The sequence below is a fragment of the Abrus precatorius genome, unplaced genomic scaffold (genome assembly GCF_003935025.1).
Source record: "Abrus precatorius isolate BTA unplaced genomic scaffold, Abrus_2018 Scaffold6, whole genome shotgun sequence".
NCBI classification, from domain to species: Eukaryota; Viridiplantae; Streptophyta; class Magnoliopsida; order Fabales; family Fabaceae; genus Abrus; species Abrus precatorius.
Window position 1 is genome coordinate 8215932 of NW_020874406.1, and position 23272 is coordinate 8239203.

The 23272-nt window shown below is 31.9% G+C and overlaps 2 protein-coding genes across 6 annotated transcripts; both read right to left on the reverse strand.

Moving 5' to 3' along the window:
* Positions 1-660: 660 nt before the first annotated feature.
* Positions 661-2693, reverse strand: LOC113870102. Its single transcript, XM_027506702.1, has 5 exons — positions 2477-2693; positions 1862-1914; positions 1434-1562; positions 1136-1291; positions 661-825 (listed from the first exon to the last, which is right to left on the reverse strand). The coding sequence occupies exons 1-5, from the start codon at positions 2691-2693 to the stop codon at positions 661-663; spliced, it is 720 nt and encodes a 239-aa protein (XP_027362503.1).
* A 3073-nt stretch (positions 2694-5766) lies between these two features.
* On the reverse strand, positions 5767-23269 carry LOC113869416 (MORC family CW-type zinc finger protein 3-like). 5 transcript variants are annotated; one of them, XM_027505729.1, is made up of 15 exons: positions 23191-23224; positions 22314-22390; positions 22030-22091; positions 21056-21194; positions 18786-19086; positions 17935-18118; positions 17245-17346; positions 16737-17063; positions 16576-16659; positions 16298-16456; positions 14382-14465; positions 9517-9654; positions 9055-9167; positions 6962-7122; positions 5909-6282 (listed from the first exon to the last, which is right to left on the reverse strand). In XM_027505729.1, the coding sequence occupies exons 2-15, from the start codon at positions 22318-22320 to the stop codon at positions 6170-6172; spliced, it is 1974 nt and encodes a 657-aa protein (XP_027361530.1). In that variant the 5' UTR covers positions 22321-22390; positions 23191-23224; the 3' UTR covers positions 5909-6169. The 5 variants fall into 5 exon arrangements, with proteins under 5 accessions (XP_027361535.1, XP_027361530.1, XP_027361534.1 ...); XM_027505734.1 differs by lacking the exons at positions 22030-22091; positions 22314-22390 and having other exon boundaries at positions 5767-5966; positions 6136-6282; positions 23191-23269; XM_027505733.1 differs by lacking the exon at positions 22030-22091 and having other exon boundaries at positions 23187-23238.
* Positions 23270-23272: the final 3 nt, after the last annotated feature.

Sequence of the window (23272 nt, forward strand, 5' to 3'; positions counted from 1 at the left end):
ATTTACAAAGTCACTGCCTATTAGCAAATTTGAACTTTTAAGGCAAAAAATTAGAGTTTGCAGTTCCTAAAGCAAGGAGGAGTGTTAAACATATGCTTTTGTTACTGCATGTTAAATTTTTTTTTATCGTTTTTAGTTTATTAGATAGGCTTCCCAATCAATAAGTGGTTCCTATACTTTAGGAGCAAGTTGATTTTTGTTATCCACGTTTGCTGATATCTTGGTTAAGTGGTTTCTTTTTCTTTATTTATTGTACTGTTACTGATTAATTTAAATGCATTCCTTCTTCAAAATTATAAAACAAAACGTACTTGTCCTTGTTGTTCTCTATTTTTATTTTTTTAGCTCCAATAGTACTTTAACGTGTTTTTCAATTTTTGTTGTCACCTTTTCACCCTTCTATTTCAAAACTGGTTTTGATGCTTCTAAATGTCTTTAATTTAATAAAAATAATGAAGGAGTAAAACTATTCATACTCTAAAACGAGGATTAGTGCGTATCTATACGCACGAAGTTGACAGAATAAAATTTCATGTTTCAATAATATGAGATTTAATTATAAACAACTCATATTAAGGTTCTATGAAGTCGAATAAATCAACATGTCACATGGCCTCAATGTTATAAGACACAACAACGAAACAAACCATGAAATCATAGTCATACGTTTGTTTCATTGAGCTCTTTCAAAGTAGCCTTATAGATCTTATCCACTACTTCTGTCATACGTTTTGCTTGGTCCTCTATTGGAAGCTCATCTCCTGTTGAGTATTCTTTACATGCCATGTTATATATAGTGTTCTTATTCGTCGTACTCACAACCACCTGCAAGGTTTCATACAAAAGTCCAGTTCTAATTAATTAACATTTTTACGTATATTCTAAGAAATTAATGTGATTTGTATGAGGTGGGTTCTCAAACGTTACAATTTATCTTACAGCATCCAAATGATAGCCAAAAAAAACAGCCATTGTCGTTAGCAGTATTTCTCTTAAAAGGATTAATTTACTGATTTACATGCACAAAGGTAATCTATTATTATGATCTACTAAAAGTTAATTAATCCTACCATTCAAATTTTAGATTAATATGTATTGTAATAACTTGAAAGGTGATTATGTAAAATAAAATGACCTGAACAGAGGATTTAGCGATTAAGCTTCGGACAGGTCCTCCTCGAATTCGACCATCATTTCCAGCCACTAAAACAGTGACCAGACTCTTCTTGTTCTTATTTAGTTTTTCTGGCAGTACAATGTTACCTTCAATTGAAGCAATCTCGAAATGCCCCTGCACGTCCACACGTATTGTATTGCCCATTAAGAAAAGATGTTCTATTATGATCAGAAGAAATTCATATTCATTGGAAGTTGAGCACCGCTATTTCTAAGAGTAGACAAATTACAACAGAAAATAAAGTATGAAGACACACTTGTAAAACAGTGTTTGCAACTAGAGCTTCTTGTGGATTGAGAAGTTCAACGTATGACACCACTCCAGTTGCTCCCAAGATGAAGATCTCTTTCTTTGCAGCATATGGTATTAATTTCTCTAAAATATCCTGAAAAAGAATATATAATAGCTGAGATTTTGAAATGTTATACAATGCGTGATTAACTAATCAAACAATTTAATCAATGATTATTATTAAATCTCCTATTTTATAAAAAGCTATTAAATATTCAAATTTGACACTTAATATTAATGAATCTCAACTCTTTGAAACAATTTGCAACTTGAAAAAGATAATTGATGTTACTCGTTAATTTATAAACCAAAACTAACGAGGAATTTTCAGGGAATGAGATGAACAATATATAACATACAATGAAGGAAAAAAAAAAGGAAAAATAATAGCACCTCACAGCTATTCACGACGACCAGAGTTACTCGAACGGAATTCCGATTTGATCCTGCAAAGTGCAAAAGCAAATGAAGACCCAAGTTCATTATTTACGATGATATTCAACATAAATAATGGATAAATGTTAGTAATATTTTTTTTAATACATTTTTATAATTGATTATTTTTTTAAAATGTTATAATATTTAAAAATAATAATTTATGGAGTAAATATTTTAACTTTTTAATATGTTAAAAATATAATAAAATATAAAATAGTAAAATAATTGATATAGTTATGGTATTTTTTATGAATGTTTTTATCTTTAATTTAAATTAAAAGTATTCAAATAATTTATATTTAAAACTTAATGAAATGTGTAATTTGTAAATGATCGAGTAGGTATAGTACTGATGAAATTTGACAAAGTAATAATAAGTTTTTTTTTTTAAATGTAATTGTGATAATCAATGGTTAATCAAAAGACAACAAAATAATCACAATATATTTGCGTTTAATTTAGTCTTGATCGCATGTTGCATACATAACACTTTCATCAAATTCAAACTTTTAGAACCATAGAAAAGGAAATAAAAGCAAGTAAAACAATGGTATACGTGCATGTGGTTACCGTGTTCCAAAGCTTGCGTCAGCATATGATTCATTTCCACCCTCATTGCTGCCGGAACCGGTGCACTGCCGCCGCTGCCGGTAAAATTTATCGGTGGGGAAACCTCACTGGGTTGTCCCATGCTTGTCACTGCAACATTTTCTTCTTGCTTTGCATCGACAGCCACAGAATCCATCTCATTGTTGGATTCAGCAACTTGAGTTTCTTCTGTGTGCATCATCTCTCTCTCTCTCTCTCTCTCTCTCACGACTCTTGTTTTATAGACTCAAAAATGAAAACTAATAAACAATTTAAAGATACATTACCATTTAGAAGAACTATTTCTTTTTTTGAAAAAAATATTATCTTTTCCTCAAATCAGTTAAAGGAAAAAATAATTAAATAAATAAAAATAAAAAATTAGTAATCTAATCGCTCAACGGGAATAAGGAACTAAAATCATAGCAATAAATCTGAATTTTTTAAATAAATTATTGCTATTTGTAAATGCTTAAAATTAAATATAAGATCTGAAACTAATAAAAATAAAAACGTAATTTAAATGCCTGTTGTTAATCTCATTTTAGGAAAATGAAAACCCTGATCCCTCTCACTGCCAAGTAGTTAAACTTTTTATGATGTTTTATTTAATGAATAAAGAAAGTATAAAACATGTTTATGTTTTTAATATATTAAATATATGGTTTTTTATTGAATAGTTTTTTGTAAAGTATTTAAAAATAATAAAAATATATGAAAATTATAACTATCCGAAATTCACAAGTTTATCGAGAGTAGTAAATAAAAAGAAGCATTGCACTAAATCTTAAATATGTAGAAGACACAAATGTAGAATGCAAGAGATTAAGGTTATGTTTAAATTTTATGTTTAGGAAAAGGGAGTTAGTAGAACTTAACTCTTGTTTGGAATTTAATTAATTATAAAGAGAAGAGTTAGAGATTTTTCTAAACTTCACAACTCTTTTAATGTTAATTTTTTAATTTCAATTGATTTTTTTAAATAAAATTTTTAAATGATTAATTTATCTTTTTTTTTTCCTTAAAAAAGTGTAATGTTAATTTTTTTTAAAAAAAGAATAGCAATAAAATAATTTTTTCAAAATAGGTTAATTTTTAAAGTGATAATTTTTTTAAAAAAATTATAAAAAATAAATATTAATTTTTAGATAAAGAAAAATATTTATTTTTGTATTTTTTTAAAAATTTAAAAAATAAAAAAATATAAATAAAAGATATAAATAACAATAATGTTATTTACATAATTAAACCTCCAATCATTCTATCTTTTTAGTATTAAATATTTAAATGAGAGAGATTAATCGTTTCTTCTCCTTCAAATTTTTTTTTTAACTCTTGCAAACATTCAAATAAAGTCTAAATAAGAAAGAATTATCTTCATTTTTCTATGCAAGAGATCACAAAATTTATGATAATTATTGAATTAAAATAATCAAAATTAAATTTTAAAAAATATTTAGTCTATAATTATGATTTTATAAAGTTCCTTCAATTTAAATAGTCTACAGATAAAAGATATACAAATCTATATAACATAATCAAGGGTAAATTTCACACATCACAACATCTTGTATATACATATAGAAATAAAAATAATAATAATTAAAGTTACAAATTTTCTAAGATTGTAATATTATATTGAATTTCAAACATCATTTAGTATTTATAATTTTTCTAGAATTAACAAATTTTAATTATTGTTTCCAAATAAAAAGATTCGTAAATCTATGCAATTAAACGTTAATTTTTATGTCTGCTAAAATTTCGTTTTGGTGTCTTTCCCAAAAAGGTTAATGCTTTTCTACATACAATAAAAAGCTATTTCTAAGCGTGATGAATACATTATGAAATAAAAGAGAGCCTATATCAAATATTGTAACAATATTCGTACAGTAAATGAAAAGTTCATTAGTTAGTATAACGCATTATATTGTTTTTTTATCAAAGTAGGAATTTATAGCTCAAAAATGATAGATAGAATAAGTAATAATAAATGTTTCATTTTTTTAATATTTTTTTCTAAAATTAACTAAATTTATTTATTATTTGTAGGTAAAAAGATTCACATAATTGAAATTGTGAATTAATTAGCACACAATTATTCCAACTTATGCAATAATAATTTTAGAATTGCAATCTTTTTCAATTTGTCAAATTGAAAATACATGGTAAAAACAATGTCTAAATATGATCATAAATGATAATAAATGCATAACATCTTGTAATATTTATGATTTTTCTAAAATTAACTAAATTCACTTATTGTTTACTAATTAAAAGATTTGTAAATCTATTCATTAAAAAATGTTTTCTATACATAGTGAAAAAAAAAGTGTGGATACTAACTTTTTACTTATAAATAAGAACTGAAGTTAAATTAATTTGTAAAATGGTTAAGTTCCATGGGTTAGTAATAGTAAAACATATATAAATATATTCCTTCTAACATAAAATATTTCCACCTTTTTTAATTTTAAAACTTTGTTTTACAAAATTGTTACAGAGCAATATTACAAAAATGACATATTCTATGAAATTAAGAGAACTTCTGTCATCACACTCATATTTAGTGTCACTTCATTTTTTTAAAGTAAATTACCCTTACTATTTATATAGTTATAAGAAAAAGAAAAAAAAATAAACAAAAATTACTTAAAAATGATAATGAGTAATAATAAATACATGGATGTGGTAATAGACACACTATGAAATTAGAGTTAAACAAGCTTAATCAATATAACCTTTGTCAGACAAAAATAAACTACTAGTATAAAGATTATAACTCTACTAATAACATAATACATCATACAATTTTGTCAATATAAAAAATTAATGCATTTAAATATCCATCATACAATCGTACACCACAGTAACAATATAATCCCTCCCAAACTAGTAAACTATTGTTTCAGACTTCACGATATTCCTGAACAGAATAAAGAAACAAAAAGGAAAAAAGACGTAAAATGTTGATCCTCCCACGCATCATTTATAGGTTTTAAATTCTCTTTTACCCTGTTGACCTAAAAAACAAGAAACTGTTTACCTCCTACGCCTTATCAACGTTATACAACTCCACTGCTACACACTCTGCTCTCCAATACTAGCCCTAACAAAATAATAATTTAAAGACTTGGAAGCACCATGTTGAGATGATTAACTCTGCACTCACCATGTATACATTATGTTTTATATAATTCATAAGAGAGGACTTGACAATAACTATAATGTTTGGTTACCCGTTATTTCTCAGGAAAGTGTCAATTATTTAAGGCTAATTCGGAAGAAATATCGTTATGAATTTCTTGGTTTCGTTTAAGGAATATAATGGAAGAGGAAGTTACTTAAACTGAGTGAAAAAAAGAAATAAAACTTCATGTAACAGAGAGAGATTTATACACTATTCACATGTTGATAACATTACTCACCCGGTGACATTTAGCAAAATCCCAAGGCTTTGAGAAGATACCACCTGGAGAAATTTACTACAGCATTAGGCTCCAGAAGATTTCAGACGTTAAACCTGAACTTGGGGGCAGCATGGAGAATACATAATGCGGCCTTTATTATCTATCATACGTGACTGAATCTTCACTCTAGCTACAGTTAGCAGCAAATCTATTGATCAAAATATCATCTACCTGACCCCAGTCCTTCCGACAAAAAGTTGTGTGGTTATCCCTTCCGCTTAGGTGAAGATCTGACATTCTCAGATCCCCTTGGTAGTCCCTTTCTCAATCGCTTTAAGGGTGCAGATCTGAAATCCTCAGAATCGACCAATTTGTCATCTGCAGGTCGAGGGTATAGCAAGAATTAGAATGAAAACGCAGTGTTATATTCAGAATTAAACTCAACGATTTCTATCCCAACACTACCCCACCATGCCACCCAAGTCCTAACTGATAGCCTAACTAGAAAGGAGAAGTGTCAGCAACACATTCTATTATACACTCTTAATTAATAGCTAAAATATAATAAAAATCATACACACAAAAAAAAACAAATGGATCTCACTCTTAATTTAATGTTTATCATTAATACTTTTGTACTTTTTGATATTATAGCTAATAATTGAAAGTGTTAAAAAAAAATGTGTTCGAATGTTGCTCACACTCCTCAACTAACAATAGCACAGGTTATATGTTAGATAATGGACTAGGTACCAGCTGAACCTATGTAAAAGCCCCAGTCCAAACGCGTAAACTTCCAAGACAAAATCATAAAAGCATTCAGTAAGCAATCCAAAATTAAAATCTTGCCAATCCATTCTTTTGATCAAATTGAATTTCACACGACAGTGATGAACAATGGTTTATACACCTAATTTCAGGCCTAGTCTTTTGCAAGAAGCAGCATGATAAAGATTTTAACGGCACAACTTCAAATTTTATACAAATTTTAAAGTTACATGTTTTTAAAAACAAAATATAAATATTGTCTTAGGAATCAAGTGATCTAATGTCTAACCTGTGCCAGAGTTTTTAATACCAGAATCCATTTTTTTACTCAGAGAATCCTTCCCCATGCAATCATATCCTGACCGCTTCGTGGAAACAATGACTATGCCAGGCTTCATCTTCTGTTCAGGATCTGCACATTGACCTTTGAAAGGCTCCATATAACAGAACCTAACATTGCAAGCCAAATATACAAAAGATTCAAACGCAACATATGCAATAAAAAATAAAGGCACAATCACAAATTCTGCAATTCACGCATGACCAAAGGCTAACTTCATCTATAAAGTCAACTACTTGTAGCATATACTGTGTCACTGGCACATGAATTCTAACCCCATTGTAAAACAGAAGCACAACTGGTTTACTCAACATATACACTGGTTGATTAACTTCATTCTATTTCATCTATAGATGGCAGTGGTGTTGAACTCAATCCAAACCAAGCCAACAAACCTATCCAGAACATTGAAAAACAATCAAAACCATTTTTTTTCTACCTACTCTTTCCTTTGGAAATGGACCAGTTTGACCAAGTTTTGAATTTTATTTAATCAGACCAAGTTTTGAATTTAGTTTTGCGAAACTGATTCAAACCATACTAAACCAATCAAGGGTGTCATTGCACCTTAGAGGTTTTATGGTACTATGTTTGGATATATTAGGCAAGATGGTGTTATCCACAATTTCAATGAACTCTCGCCCCCTGCCAAGGAACTGTAGCAAGGAAAAAAATTCTTCTTTAATTGGCTTTGTATGGGTTACTTGGTGGGTAAGTACTCCATGGTTCAACATCGTATTTAGGCTTGTCCATAATTCTCACTATAAACTTAGCTTGATCCACCTTGGTTTGTGTTCTGCTCAAATCACAATCTAATTTGAGAATTCAGAGGGGCTCTTGTCCCAGTTGATTCTTCTACATTGGCCCCTCATAGCGGTGACTGTGGTTGATCCCACAAATTAGGTAAATCACTGTCACAAGTGCAACCATTGCTACAAAGTTGGCAATACTATTGACTGGTGTTAAGCATTACATGGTTGCAGGATGCTCTGGTGCAGATTGCTCAAACTCTTCTATTGACAAGAGATTCATCTTTAGCTACTATGTTATTATTGGTAAAAAATGATTTCTTGTAAAAGCAAGAAATATAGTGATGTTTCAGGATTAAGTGCAGTAGTAGAATATTGAGTTTGAATATTTCAGGATCAAGTGTAGTAGCTTTTGAGAGTGAGTTAGGCCAAAGTTTCTTAACATGGTATCAGAGCCTATCCAGTTTAAATGTTGGGCTACCCACCGATATCCAGATTATTAGGTTTCACCCATGCATATGTTCAGTTTTGCAAATTTCACGTGCCAGATGTTACTCCTTATAAGGTCTAGGATAGTGCTCCTCCTAAAAGCTAGCTTTTGATAGTGAGTTAAGCTCAAGTTTCTTAACAAGTTGTAATCTTGACAATTTGTAAATTAATCTTGTACAAATAGTAAAACTGAGTTTTGAGGAAGTTACAAAAATGATACTCAAATGTGACAATCAAGCAACCCTCCCTTTCAGCTCATTGGGAAAAAGATCTTATCAAGAAAACATTACTATTGGTTTGTTAATTTAGATGATCAACTGCAGATATCCTCAATCATTAAGAGATAATCCACTTAGTTATATATGTACAAGCTTGATACATATGATTTATAAACTCCAAATTGGAGGGGGCTGTCAGATTATGTATGAGCTGCATGTAATTATGTTAATTAGGGGAACAATTATCGATTGTATTTATGAAGTTATAAATAAGAGCCTTTGTTGTGTGAATTAGACACGTGAAATTCATCACATGTATCTCATTTTCTTTCTCTCTTAACAAATACAAACTCCACTGAAAATCCTTTTCATCAAAACAAGTTGAAAGTATTCAGACATCCAAGATCAATTAATGGCACTTAGTTATCAGAACAATCAAAGAAGCATTATCATAAAACTAATACAGGAAACCCTGATGAATGAAAAAGAAAATTAGTACTCCATATTAACGCAAACAAGTAATTATGGACTCCTCATAATAAATTACACAAGAAGAAATATGAATGTGAAATATCTTATGACATACCATTGCAAAGGTAATTTCCTGCTGTCAAAATCAGGAGGTAATATCCTCCACTTTCTGCACTTGTCACATTGTACCCATTCACAATCTGGCTTGTATACACAATAATCTTTGTCCTGGGAAGTAATCAAAGTAAAATTCAGCACACAACCCCAGAAAAGGAAGATCTACATGAGCAAATTCTGATATTTGTCATGTGAAAAGGGAAGTTTAACTCATATTTCTTCCTCTAATATCCTATTTAATCATACATACCGGTGTTGGGATCCATGTCTTATGCAAAGAAACCAGAGTAAATGTTATCCTTACAACACGTCTTGTGAAAGGTGGACATTTAAGTATTCACTATTTGAATTGAATTATTGGTAACAAATTCAATTATTACAAACAATATTTTGTTTTAAGCCTTAGGAACAAGAATTTGACAAAGGTACGTTGTTTTGATAGAATTTACAGGAGCTTTACCAACTTAAGTGAATCAAAATAAATGTCCCAGTATTCATCCGCTTTTCCACCAAGCCACTGCTCAAGACATGCATATATTTCACAGTCTTGGAATCCCTGCTTGTTATTATGCACCCACACACAACCATCCTGATCATCCTATGCACAGAAGAAAGAAAAAGTACAACAGCTTAGATGTTGTAAAGAGAAAGAAAAATCCTCTAATGAAAACAACATAAAACTATTCGGTAGGCAATTTAAAAAGAGCCCATAAGGAAAGAATTGATTAAAATGACATACAGGAAGGATTACCATAGAAGTTTTATCAAAATATAAAAACACCTCATCAGAAGAACTTTTATATATAAAAAAGTCAGTGAAGGTTATGAAAGTGTGATTCCAACTGTGAATAGCCAAGCTAATTTTTTAATCGAGAATCATAACCCCATATTAAAATTGAGATTTATTGATAAAAATTTATTTATTTTTTCAATTACCTTGATGAGAATTGTGAAAGAAAAGCAAAGGAGAAAAAAAATGAACAGATCATTGAATCATGCAATTCATATTGGTGATATGAAATCACACTGGTTTATGCATGTATTGCTCAAATTAAAGTCATTTGTATTCAAGCACATACTGTTTCCTCACAAGTTTCAAATGATCTGTAAAGCCCAGATACGTCAAAAATGGCAAAGTACCCGTATCGGACACGTATCTGATACTGATACGTGTCAGATACGCTTAGATACGTATCCAAGAAGTATCAAAAATTAAATTTATTTTTAAAAATTAAATTTAAACTGGATACGGTTGCGATACGGCTCCAAATATTTTGATACGGCTTGGAAACGGCTCCAAATCAGCTTGGCTAAAAACTTATTTCAGATTGAGTGAATCAACAAAATTGAAACGGGGAGTTTCACTTCATCTTTCACTTTCCCATTTCTTCTATCATTCGTGAGTTAGGAACAAAACAAAACACCCAAAAATCAGCTAGGGTTCACGGTTCAAAACTCATCTATTTCTCCAGTTTCATCATCGTTTTGAGGTTGGATTCTAGACTCCACGGTTCGACATTTAAAATGGAAGGTACCCAGAAAGCAAAGCGAAGAGGATAACCCGCACAACCAGGTTCGACCCATCGTATCCTTTCTTCTTCAACACCTCCGGCGTCACGTAAGCTAGCATTCTGCACGGGGTGAGGAGCATCCCGGATTTCCGCTGCTCCGGCAAGGCAAAGAGGACAAAGTTAGAGACCTTGAGTTCCTCATTCTCATCAAGGAGGAGATTTTCGGGCTTCAAGTCAGTGGGTGTGTTCTGAACTTTGTTCCTCTTCTCCCTTCTCACTTCTCTGGACTTCAGCAACAATTTTAACATTTTTTCTCCATTCCTGCAGCGCTTCAAGTCAATGGGTGTATTCTGAACTTTGTTTCTCTTCTCTCTTCTCTTCTCTGGACTTCAGCAACAGTTTTAACGTTCTTTCTCCATTACTGTGGTGGTAAAATCTCACAAACTTCCTCTTTCATAATTTTATATTTTCTATTCATTTTATAGCAATATTCAATAAAGTAAAAATATTATTCTTGCATTTTTTCACAGCTGTGTTTAATGACAAAAAATGAGTTTTGGTTCTGACTCTAGTTTTAGAATTCCAAGTAACTTTGGTTCATTAGAATTTCAAGATGATCATGCTCCACTTTGGGCATTTGTCACTATAAAAGATAAGCTAGGAGATGGAGGAGGCAACAAGCTATGGAGTTGTAATTTTTGTGCTAAAGTGGTCAAAAGTTCATACTCAAGAGTGAAAGCACATTTACTTAGAATATCGGGTGCTGATGTTGCTCTTTGTCCTAAGGTCACTCCTGAGTATTTGACTGATTTGAAGAGAATTTGTGAAGAAGCTGAGAATAAAATTAAGCCCAAAACTATCCCACTACCTTCAGCAGCTCCAGCAACCTTATCCCAGAAAAGAAAAAAAATAGGAAGTGATACACTAGAATGGACTTTCAATGTGGATAAAAGAACTCAACTTAGAGCAGAGATAGCAAGAATGTTTTATTCAGCTTGCTTATCATTTCGTCTTGCTAGAAATCCTTACTATGTAAGCTCTTATTCATTTGCTGCAAACTATAACCTTAGTGGTTTCCTTCCTCCTAGTTATAATGCTTTAAGAATAAGTCTTTTACAACAAGAGAGATCTCATATTGAAAGATTGTTCCAACTTATAAAATCTTTATGGCTTATAAAAGGAGTTACATTGGTTTCTGATGGATTGATAGATGTTCAAAGAAGGCCATTGATAAATTTCATGGCTGTAAGTGAAGGAGGACCAATATTTTTAAAGGCTGTTGATGGTTCTAAGGAGTACAAGGACAAACACTATATGGCCAGCATAATAAAGGATGTAATTAATGAAGTAGGGCCAAAAAATGTTGTTCAAATCATAATAGATAATGCTCCTGTTTGTAAGGCAGCCAGGATGTTAATTGAAGCTAAGTTTCATCATGTATTTTGGACTCCTTGTGTTGTTCATACTTTGAATTTAGCATTGAAAAACATATGTGCAGCTAGAAATATTGATGGAAATGAAAATGTTTTCAATGAGTGTCATTGGATCACTCTCCTAGTTGATGATGCATCTTTTATCAAGACTTTCATAATAACTCACTCTATGAGATTGGCTATTTTTAATGAGTTTTCATCTCTTAAATTACTTTCTGTTGCTGAAACCCATTTTGCATCAATGATTGTCATGCTAAAAAGATTGAAGTTGTTGAAACGTGCTTTGCAAAATATGGTCATTAGTGACCAATGGAATAGTTATAGAGAAGATGATGTTGATAAAGTTGTCCATGTGAAAGAACTTATTTTAAATGATATATGGTGGGATAAATTAGACTATATTCTTTCTTTCACAGATCCTATATATAGCATGCTTAAAAAATGTGACACAGATGCTTCTACTCTTCATTTGGTTATGAAATGTGGGATTCCATGATTGAAAAAGTGAAGACAGTCATATATAGGCATGAGGAAAAGGAAGCAAATGAAGTTTTCAATTTTTATGATGTGGTTCACAGTATACTGAATTTTAGGTGGAGTAAGAGTTGTACTCCACTTTATTGTTTGGCCCATTCATTAAACCCAAGGTAAATTTCAACTTAGTTACTGTCTCTTAAAAAATAAAAATCATACTATAACAAATTTTTTAATCATATGTAGGTATTATAGTGAAGAATGGCTTAGAGAAACTCCAAATAGAGTTCCTCCACATCAAGATGATGAAGTTTCAAGAGAAAGGAACAAATGTTTGAAGAGATATTTTTCTAATGCTGAAGAAAGAAAAAATGTTTTTGTTGAATTCTCGAATTTCTCATCTTGTGCAGCTGACTTTGCTTCTTTTGATTCGATTGAAGATAGGTGGACATTGGACCCAAAATCTTGGTGGGTAATGCATTGATCTTCTACCCCTTTATTTCAAAAGCTTGCCTTAAAGCTTCTTGTACAACCTTGTTCCTCATCTTGCTGTGAGAGGAATTGGAGTACGTACTCATTCATTCATTCTATGAAGAGAAACAAAATAGATCCAAAAAGGGCTGAGGATTTGGTTTATGTGCATTCCAACCTTCGTCTTTTGTCTAGGAAAGAAGAAAAGTATACTAAAGGAGAGACAAGGATGTGGGATATTAGTGGAGATGTACATGATCCACTTGATAATGGTGCTGGATTTCTTGAATTGGCTGAATTATCTCTTGATGAACCAGACTTAGAAGTTATTTTTTTTGTAGATGATGAAGATAGAGAAAATGAGTGTGACAATGTTAGAATTAAATAGTATAAAGGCAGGACATTTTTTTTGTGATAGTTCTATATTTCTTTTGGATAAAACTACCATTTCTTTTGTGGAATTCTAACTTGAATAGGAGTAAAGTATGTAATTTTTTTATGTGTTCATAGACAAGGAAAGATATGATCGCATGTATTTTTTTGTAAAATGTGATCATTGATATGTAAATGTAACACATTAATATAAATTAATTATCAATATCTCTTTATAAATATTATTTCATTAAATTCATGTTAAAGTATCTAAGCCGTATAGTATCTTGAAATTTAAATTTTTTCCGTATCCCCGTATCGGTATCGTATCGTATCGGTGTCGTATCAAGTATCCGAGCTTCATAGCAAATGATTAATGATAAACAAATTTTAATACCGCATACAGAAGAATTGTTAAAACTAAGCAATCTAAATTCAAATATCACTCTAACAAAAAACAAATTATATTGCTCTCCCTATGTCATGAAATCTTCTCCTGATGAACTTCATATAAAACTAACCCACTACACTTCAATAGCACTAAGGTTCATATCATTCTGGCAGATTGTATAAGCACACAAGTACATTTGTAAAATTATGTAACCAAATTAAATGGAGACCCTCTAACACCCTCTTCCCAACTGTCGAGAAAGAGAGAAACAAGAAGACATAAGATGAATTTGTGGTGGAGCTAAATATTTATAACAATAAGTATAAGAAAACTAGGCCTAACTCACTCAAAAAAGGTAGCTCAATTCGAGAGTGAGTTAAGCCTGGTTCTAAAAATAAGTCATAATAAATACATGACCTACAGTTACCTAGAATCATGCTAATTACATAGCTACCCTCTTTATTTACATTAATTTCAACACCAACATTCTATTATTGGGTGAAATTCATTTAAGACCCATGAAATGATGGGACCCAATAATGAAGTATATTTTAAAAAGGTGCATGTGAGAGTGTGCTACTACAGAACTACTAGCTAGTATTCTCAAAGCATATAAGGTAAACCAATGCAAAACAATATATTACCTGAACATAAAGAAAATGGAAATGCCTACCATTAAATTGGTCACATCCATGACACCAATTACACCACGGCCCGCATCTGCATTATGAATCATGCCACCAACTCTCTTGTAAGCCTATGAAAGTTGGATAAAAATAGGGTTACATTCTTATGCAAAGGCTTTAAGTTAAGCATACATAGTCCACTTCATCATGAAGCAAGAAATCTCTTATAAACAAATCCATGTTCAAAACAAAAAGCTGCCTCTTCATGATCACTAAAACTAAGTGTACACAAGTAATCCACTGAGCGAGGAAAAGCTGCAGAGAACATTAAACAAAAAAGCTCTAATACTGGATCTCTCATGCTCAGCGCAAGCAAATGTAATGACTCCAACGTTGCAAGCATGTATTAGCGGGCGGGGGAGGAGGAATTTATAACATCCAAATATATATAATTCTCCAAAATACACAATGTTATAATAATTCAATTCCAGATCACAACAAAAAGATTCCACATAGTTATTAGAAAGAACCAAGCTCACATTCACCACATTAATGAAATATTCCTCAACATTTCACAATAAGATTCTTTCCTAAGAAACCAGTTGTGGCTGTGCCCCCTCCAAAAGAGATATCTCAACACCATCAAACTTCCAGTATAGATGACAACATAAAGCGACAAAAAATAATTAGGAAAGGAACAAAATACAATATTCTCCAATCAACTTGACACTTGACAGTAAGACAACCATAAGACAATTATTTCTGTTGATACAGGAGTAACAGGACACATCCTCTTGCCTGACAAGTTATCAGCTGCCAGTAAGTTGTTTCCAAATGAGTAAGTCTACAACCAGGCAATGAGAATGAAAATAGAGAAAAAGAATTAAAGAACTTTGCTCCAGTATAGTGGCGGTCAAAATCTCTCTGAACTGAACCAATATTTGTCCCCTCAAACTAAAAAGAAAGAAAACACTGTTCAGGAGAGGAGGACCCAGAAGCCTTACAAACAATACATTACAGAACTCAGAGCTCCACAAACGCATGGCACTCTATGGTTTTCTTATGTTGAATTAGGGGGAAAAAAGATGAGGAAAAGTGATGGGCAAAGATTTCCTGTGTCATATCAAAGTTTCACACGCACTAAACATTTCAAACAAGCTACAACAAAGTTGCTTCATAAAAATTTCGGTGCCCATATGTTTAGCAATGGAATCACAGTGAAAACCCCTGGTGGTTAGACAACAAAAGTTTTGGCTCTGAAAGAAAATGCCTACGGTTTGCAAATTATAGAGTTTACAGTTCTTAGAATCTCAAACAAAGAAGTTTATTAGAATGCTTGAGTGAAAATATATTGTCAAAAATAATATCTACATTCTCAGATCTTACTGCATTATCTAGTCCATTCCAAAAAGAAGAATTTTTAGATGTAATGACTTTTTATTTCAAACAAAAGGCAAATACCAAGCTAAAGAGAAAACTAACTAGCTCAAACAAAAGGCAAATACATAAACCAAAATTTTAAGCACACAAATTATTAAAAAGACCAGTTACTGAACCTGAACATCATAAGTGAAAGAATACACGCAACATTTATCACAATATTAAACCCATTTTTCTGATCTGACCTAGTGGGATTAGACTTTGTTGTTGTACAGAATTAAACCCACTAAGGGGCAACTTGGTACATGTAACATTTTCACAACAGTATGTATCTCACCCGATAATATTAGACGGGTACATTTGGAATGCCTGAAACCCTTCAGACATACAATACCCACATATCCAAGATCTACATATTTTTGAGTATCCCTTGTATAATTGACTGGGAATTGATCAACAATACCAAACAAGGCAACTTGAGTTCCAGGTCTTGATGCTAGGCTATGCCACATACTCGTGTGTAAATGTTGGCATATCAAGCGCCCCCTAAGAATTACACCTGAACCATGGACTAACCCCTTACCTCAATTAAGCGACCATGCCAATACAAAAATATTCCACAGTTTGCCCGCTCCCATTCTAATTGACTGAATCCAAGAATCAATTCAACAGGCTTCCCCAAGATATGACCAGTTTCAATAACAGTTTTAGACAGGACATTTGCTAGTGGTCTACTTTTAACCTGAGCAAAGATAAAACAACAACAATTAGATTGTATACTTGGAAAGATGAAAAAAACAAAATCCTTCATCCCATTCCCCCACCAAAATTTTACTACTTAGAACACAAGAATACAATTACCAGTGTCTGTTGTACACTTATCTTCATTCGAGGAACTAAGAATATAACTTCTAAATACGCTCGTAGTGAATAATCCAATGGAACCTGAACACCACAGAAAACATGACAAAAGCAGCATAGTTTCAACTGACAATCTCATAAAAGTAAGAGAGATGCCAAACCTTTTGACTAATCTGGCCTGGACGAGAACGAATCCTTTTGCTATGGATTAAAATGTCACCTTGGTGAAAAGAACTCCCACCTTTCAATCCATCATGCCATTCAAGACAATACTCTGTTCCCCATTTATCCAAGTTCCATATGTATATCTGTGTTCCTGTACCACCACCAAACAAGGCTACCTTTTCACCAATAAGGAACTTATCAAATGGTGAAAATTCCTTAATTGCTTTCAAATTGTATTTTGCCAAATCTTCAGACTGAACACTATGGTCAACTTCCATATGCTGTCCTTGTCGGGAGTAACTAACTACCGGAATTTCAATATTCTGCAAGCAAATAAAATGATTAATAAATAGTAAAAATTAAAAGAATGACATCAACATTTGGAATAGTAAATTAGAACTAGTAACACCCAGAAACAAGGTAGAAGCAGGATCATTATTTTTTAAACCCAACACTATCTTGTCAAAAATATAAAGAGAAAATCCATCCTACAGTGTAACTTACATCTTTGCCTTCATTCACCGTTTGCGAAAGAAACGCTAGAGATCTGGAATTAGCTGTCTGTGTGAGAACAAGAATATCTCTCCCAAGTCTCATAGCTCCTGTCTATGGAATAAAACCACAAATCAGCCACACTTCAGAATTTCCGGGAGTAAGAAGATACAGGTGTGACTGAATAGATATTATAGTTATATTTCTTCCAATTTAAAATTGTACGAAACAAGGTCATGAATTAAAATTTATCTTATGTGTCATTCTTGTAACATGAGAGATGTCTAGTCAAGATTTTGAACAAGAAAGGCTATCTAAGATTAATTATGCCTCCATAATTATGACAAACTATCAGCATTAAAGCTAACAGAAACTCTTGTGCCAACAAACTAAGCAAGAAAAAGTAATAAACCAAGCATCTTCTTTTTTTGTAAAAGAAAATCAGTCGACAACAGAAAATTAAAAAAGAAGAAATGAATGGATGTAACATCCCCCTAAACCAGTTAAAAAAATTGGGAAGAAGTAAAAGAACAAAGGCATAAATGAACACTACAAAGGAAAATCCAAGAATTAAAATTAATCAAACGCCATGTAGAAGTTAGAATCCATTTACACAATCCCATGTGCCAAAAGACAAGAATTAATTTGCAGAGTTCCCAGCTGAGGAAGAGAGAGAGAGGCAGAGAGCAGAGGGAAAACTACCTTGAATCCAACACCAAATCTTCCAATGTGATCCTTGTCATCTTTATCGGGTTGTTTGTGCCCAAAAGATATCATTTTCATAATCTCATCATGGTTCATTCCATTACCATCGTCAATAACTGACAGCATAGGAATATCCTTCCCAGATTTCTTGAACTTAATCATATCTACAAAAATGTCCATCCTGTTGCATCAAAGTCAAAGCAATAAATACAATTTGAGGAGGATACAGTTTTATGGGTGATTTTTTTTTTTAAAGAATCTTAGGCATCAACTTATTCACTTCCCTCATCCTCTCTTCAAAATGAGCGATGTCAAAACAGGAAAAAGAGTAACCAGATGGCTATAGCGTTTTACTTTCAACAGAAAGTTCAGACACATAGAGAAGCATAAGTAATTCCATATATGCTATTTATACATTTATAAAAACATCTCAAGCAGGTACTTGAAGTGAGAGAAATAAAGAAATACAGAACCAGTCTTTACCAGTGAAAAACTATAGGACCTAATTTACAGCCATTCACAAATAAAAAGTTCTACTAATAAAGAAATAATAAACAATATCTAGTCCACACTCCAAATTATCATAGATATCATTAAACTTCTCTCCCCTAAGTTGTTTAAGATTGATAAAATCATTAATCTTTCCTAACATTTTACACATCAAACCAAAAACAGTACTAGAATGTTCAACTCCTATATTGCCTATTCACTTTCATATGCCATCAAAGCCATTCCAAGAATCTTTTGGAACAAGTAAGGAAAATATAGTAAACTAAACAACTCAGATTATGTTTACAGACAAGACAGAAATGAGTCAGTAGTGCAAAAAAAGAAAACATAAAACCTACTTAGTTGCTTTGGCATCCCTTGAATTATCAACAAGCTCAGCTATTCCTCCAAAAATCCATCCAGAATGAACCTGACCAAGAGTTTTCAGGTAACTCGGGTCTGCCCGTATGAAATTTCTCACAGGGAGTCTATCCTCCTGTTTTGCACGAGACTGAAATCCACTAGTTTCAGCTGTTAAACAATGAGGGTGATCTTCAGCTGGAGGAGACTTAAGATCTGATGAACAAACAACTGCAGCATTTACACGACCTCTTGCCTTGAAAGTATTAGGTCCAATGCATTCCTCAGCCAAGTGTGAGCCTGCTAGGAAGAATCTATAACAAATTACTTTCATCCATGTATATATGAGGCAGGATTAGGAATCAAAAATTCATTTAAAGAATTCAACAGTCTTCTTTCCTATGAACAAAGAAATTTCAATTTCCAAGCTAGCTATGCCAAAACAGCAGACAAATTAATGCCCCAAACATAAATAATAAGTGTTCATCAATTATTTAGGTCTTCTTAAATTTAGAATTAAGTGGAACTCAATCCAAAAGTTAGTTTGCAAAATGAGAATTGTCTTAACCTTTATAAATAATACTTTACCCATACTTATAGTCAATATGAAACTCAACACACATTCCTCACATTCAGAATTGAACATATGGTGCACAAAGATTATACGACTATATTCTTTGAAAAAGTTGCAAGACCAAGTAAATTCCATTTGAAAAAGTTAGAGCACTAGGAAGGTTGCATTGGAAAACAACATAGCCAAGTTAATTGTAGCAGGAAAACCCATAGAAATTGGGTTTTTTTTCCCAATAAAGGGTAGCCCAATATTAGATCAATAATAATTTCAAAAGAATAGGTGTCATGTAAGTTGTGTCAATTAGGAAAACATATTCGTAATTCTTTTACTAGTCGTATTCACCGTTGTTTTACTTCTCCAAGTCTTAGTGTATCTACTTTAGAATCAAAATATTTTGTTAACTTTATTGATATGGTTATTCTAGATGTAATCGGTTATTTTTAATGAAAAATCATTCTTAGTTATTTTCTATAATAAAAACTTTCTTTTTTGAAATTAAAACTCAATTTAGTGTTTCAATTTGTAGTTTACAAAGTGATAATGCTCGAGTACTTATTTAATTAATTTCAAAATTTTATAGCTTCTAATGAAATCCTTCATTAGACCTCTTGTATTCATATTTCACAACAAAATGAGATTGTTGAATAAAAAAATAGACATTCTACTCATATTTTATTGTGTCATAGTCAAGTTCTTCATCATTTTTGGGTGATGTTATTCTTACTGCATGTTACCTTATTAATAGAATGTCATCCTCAATTCTTCAAAATCAATTCCCTCGTTCTGTCTTATACCATTGTCAGTACCTTCAACTTTTTACCCCCTCGAGTCTTTGGGTCAACCTACTTTGTTCATGACTTTAGTCTCAAGCTTGATAAAGTCTCTCCACGCTCTCAAGTGTTTTTCTAAGTTACACTAGGTCTAAATATAGTTATAACTCTTCAGCTTTTCGTCCCTATTTAGTTTCGACTAATGTAACTTTGAATTTGTTCCTTTCATTACACCCAGACCTCTTGTTCCAATCTAAGACTACTTCTTCCCCTCCTCTAACTTCTATTTCTTTCCATTATCTTCCACCACAACCATGTCATGCTTTTTCAAAACCACCTCCTTCACATCCTCTACAGGTGTATCACCATCGCCAACCCCTCTATGTACCGCCAATGTCTTACGATCCTACCTCTGCTCGTTCCTGGTGCCACTCACCCTCTCCTCTAGGTTTTCCTCTTTAGACTGAATTTCCTACTACTCTTTGTAAAGGTATATGCTCTATCTATAATCTCTCTCTTCATTATGTTTCTTTAACTTACCATCACTTGTCTTCTGTTTCTATTCCTCAGTCTACAAGTGATGATCTGTCTCATTCCAGTTGGAAACAAATAATGATTGACAAAATGTGTGCTCTTTAGAATAGTGATACTTAGGACTTTGTTCCTCTTCCTCTTTAGAATAGTTTCCCATGAGAGAAACAAACATATTGAGATAAACTGTTACTTCATTAAAGAAAAGATTTTATCCAGAGACATCACTTATAGCTTTGTAAATTCTCATGATCAACATGGAGATGTATATACCAAGTTTATAAGAGGTCCTTGAATTAGTTATATATGCAACATTTTATATTCAATATTTTTGTACTAGTGGACACTCAATAATTATATTGCAAATAAAAACAATTAACTGCAGATGACACACCTGATTCACAATCCCTTGGACAAGTATCTACAGTATATGTATTGTCTATCTCATATGCAACATTGACTGAACTAGATGTTGAGGCTATTGCAGGAGGTAGAATGTAAAACTTGTACAGCTCAAAGTTTATCATAGCAACCTACAAAAACAGAGTCTTGGTGATTTTCATTTAACTTCTGGAAAGACTAATTTTACTTGATTTGTAATCATCGATGAATAATAAATGGTAGCACTACAACTCTACAAGGTCATGTGAAGGGTGTCAAGGGCCTTAATCACCTAGGGCAACCAGGTAAATAAGTGAATTAAAAGATGAGCATAAAAATTACGTGTATGTCACATATCACACCATGTAGTTATACAGTCTATTGACAAAAAAGGGAATCATATTAAAAAAGGCATCTTACTACCCATCAGATAAAACAAAAAAAGGAATCATACTAAAAAAGATGTTAGTGAGCCCTGTATGTATTGTATTAAATATATATAGTGCCTACACTCGGTCAATCCATGTAAGTCTTCACCTTGTCCCTTCGTTTTCCCCTTTTGCGAATTTTAGCATAGATTGTACACAAATCCACCATTGATTTGAATTCAAGTATTTTTTAAACATAACTAACTATAAATCAAAGATAGATATACTTTAACTTTATATATCTCCTCACTTTAGAGGAGTTATATCCAATAAATACATATTGCCAAAAGAATCATCATTGAAGTGAATAATTTGCATCTGTAAAATTTAAATATGGACTTCTATCACCCATAAGGAGGCATAATTTGTCCTGATATACATAACTAAACTAAATTCTGACTTAAAATAATTAAAACTTGCTCTAAACTTTGCTTGGAAACGTACCAATCAATGTAATTACACAAATTTATCACAAGCATGTATCTATCAGAACAAATATAAAAGCAAGTGTAGAGTAAATAAAAGGATGTACCAAAAATAAATAAATAAAACTTCATACCATGTCATGTTTGCATAGAAAACTCAAAAACCTCCCCCATTCATTCATGTCGCGTTCGTTGTCTGGAGCAGGGGTTAATGAAAACTTAGGCAATCTAGAAAGATTTATAGAAATCTTCGTTTTTGAAATTATAGAAGTTATGATCAATTCTTTTGGCCTGCGAATATTTTCAGGGCAACAGGTATATTCATATCAAACCATAAATTTTATTTGGCTAGTCAGAAAACATGTTATAAAAAAAAATTTCCAAAGTTTTTTTTTTTAAGAGAAAAAAAAAACTATACAATTCATCCGGTGGGTCTTGGCACTTGGTGGTACATATAATTTTCCGATCTTTCTTGAGGATAATGGACATGACCAACTGCATAAATGTCAATAACATTAAAAAAAAAAAAAAAAACTATATTAAATAACCCATGCTCCATGATGTATATTTAAAAATTAAGATCTCAAAAATACTGGGAGTTGTTTGGTTTCAAATCACGATTTCTATTTTCACTTTTAGTTACAAATTTATCGTCTTTTTTGTTCTATATTTCTGTTTTCCAATATCTATACAAAAAATATTGAAAACAGAGAAAAAAAGTTATCTTTAATTTTTTGTACAAATCTTTAAAAACACAAAACATAATATATTGACTTCATAATTAAAAATAACAAAGTGCATTTGGGTTTTACAGGTCATGCAGTAGATTCACATTTAGTAACTTTTCAACATAAATCCAAACACAGAGACAAAATAAAAAGTTTTCTGAATCCAACTAGCCCTAAACTTGTAAATGTTCCTTTTGCGTGAATAAAGAAAGTTGCAAGACATTCCAATGATATTATGGGGACAGCCCACAATATGCACACAATCACGCGGGTGCAACCGGAGATGAAAAACAATAGAAGTTATATAAGATTAAAAACGCATCTTGGGAAGCGATTATCCTGAACGTTAACATGTAACACAATCGTAATAAACAAAATTAACCTAACAACGTCATCAAGAAAATAATAACATGCACCAGTTGCAGTGCAGTACACTACAAAATTCCACACGAATATCAAATATGCAAAATGCAAAATGTATATTTATTAAAATGAAGTAAAAATATGATAATATATCAACAATAAAAAATATTTAAAAAAAAAAAGTGAATCAAGTGACAGACTCACGGAGAAGAGAAGAAAAAGAGTGGACTGAGAAAATGAAAACAGCAGAAGACGAAGGGAGATGAAGCGGTTACGCTGGGAGCGA

Bases quoted from the DNA above. Each gene is read 5' to 3' on its own strand.
- LOC113870102 (XM_027506702.1), bottom strand. From the start codon at position 2,693: ATGCACACAGAAGAAACTCAAGTTGCTGAATCCAACAATGAGATGGAT. The intron at 1,292-1,433 runs GTGTGTCTTCAT...GTGGACGTGCAG, and splicing joins TTGCAAACACTGTTTTACAA to GGGCATTTCGAGATTGCTTC. The intron at 826-1,135 runs GTCATTTTATTT...GAAACCTTGCAG, and splicing joins TCGCTAAATCCTCTGTTCAG to GTGGTTGTGAGTACGACGAA.
- LOC113869416 (XM_027505729.1), bottom strand. The intron at 17,064-17,244 runs GTAAGTTACACT...ATTTGCTTGCAG, and splicing joins CGGTGAATGAAGGCAAAGAT to AATATTGAAATTCCGGTAGT. The intron at 6,283-6,961 runs GTTAGACATTAG...CTCGACCTGCAG, and splicing joins TATTAAAAACTCTGGCACAG to ATGACAAATTGGTCGATTCT.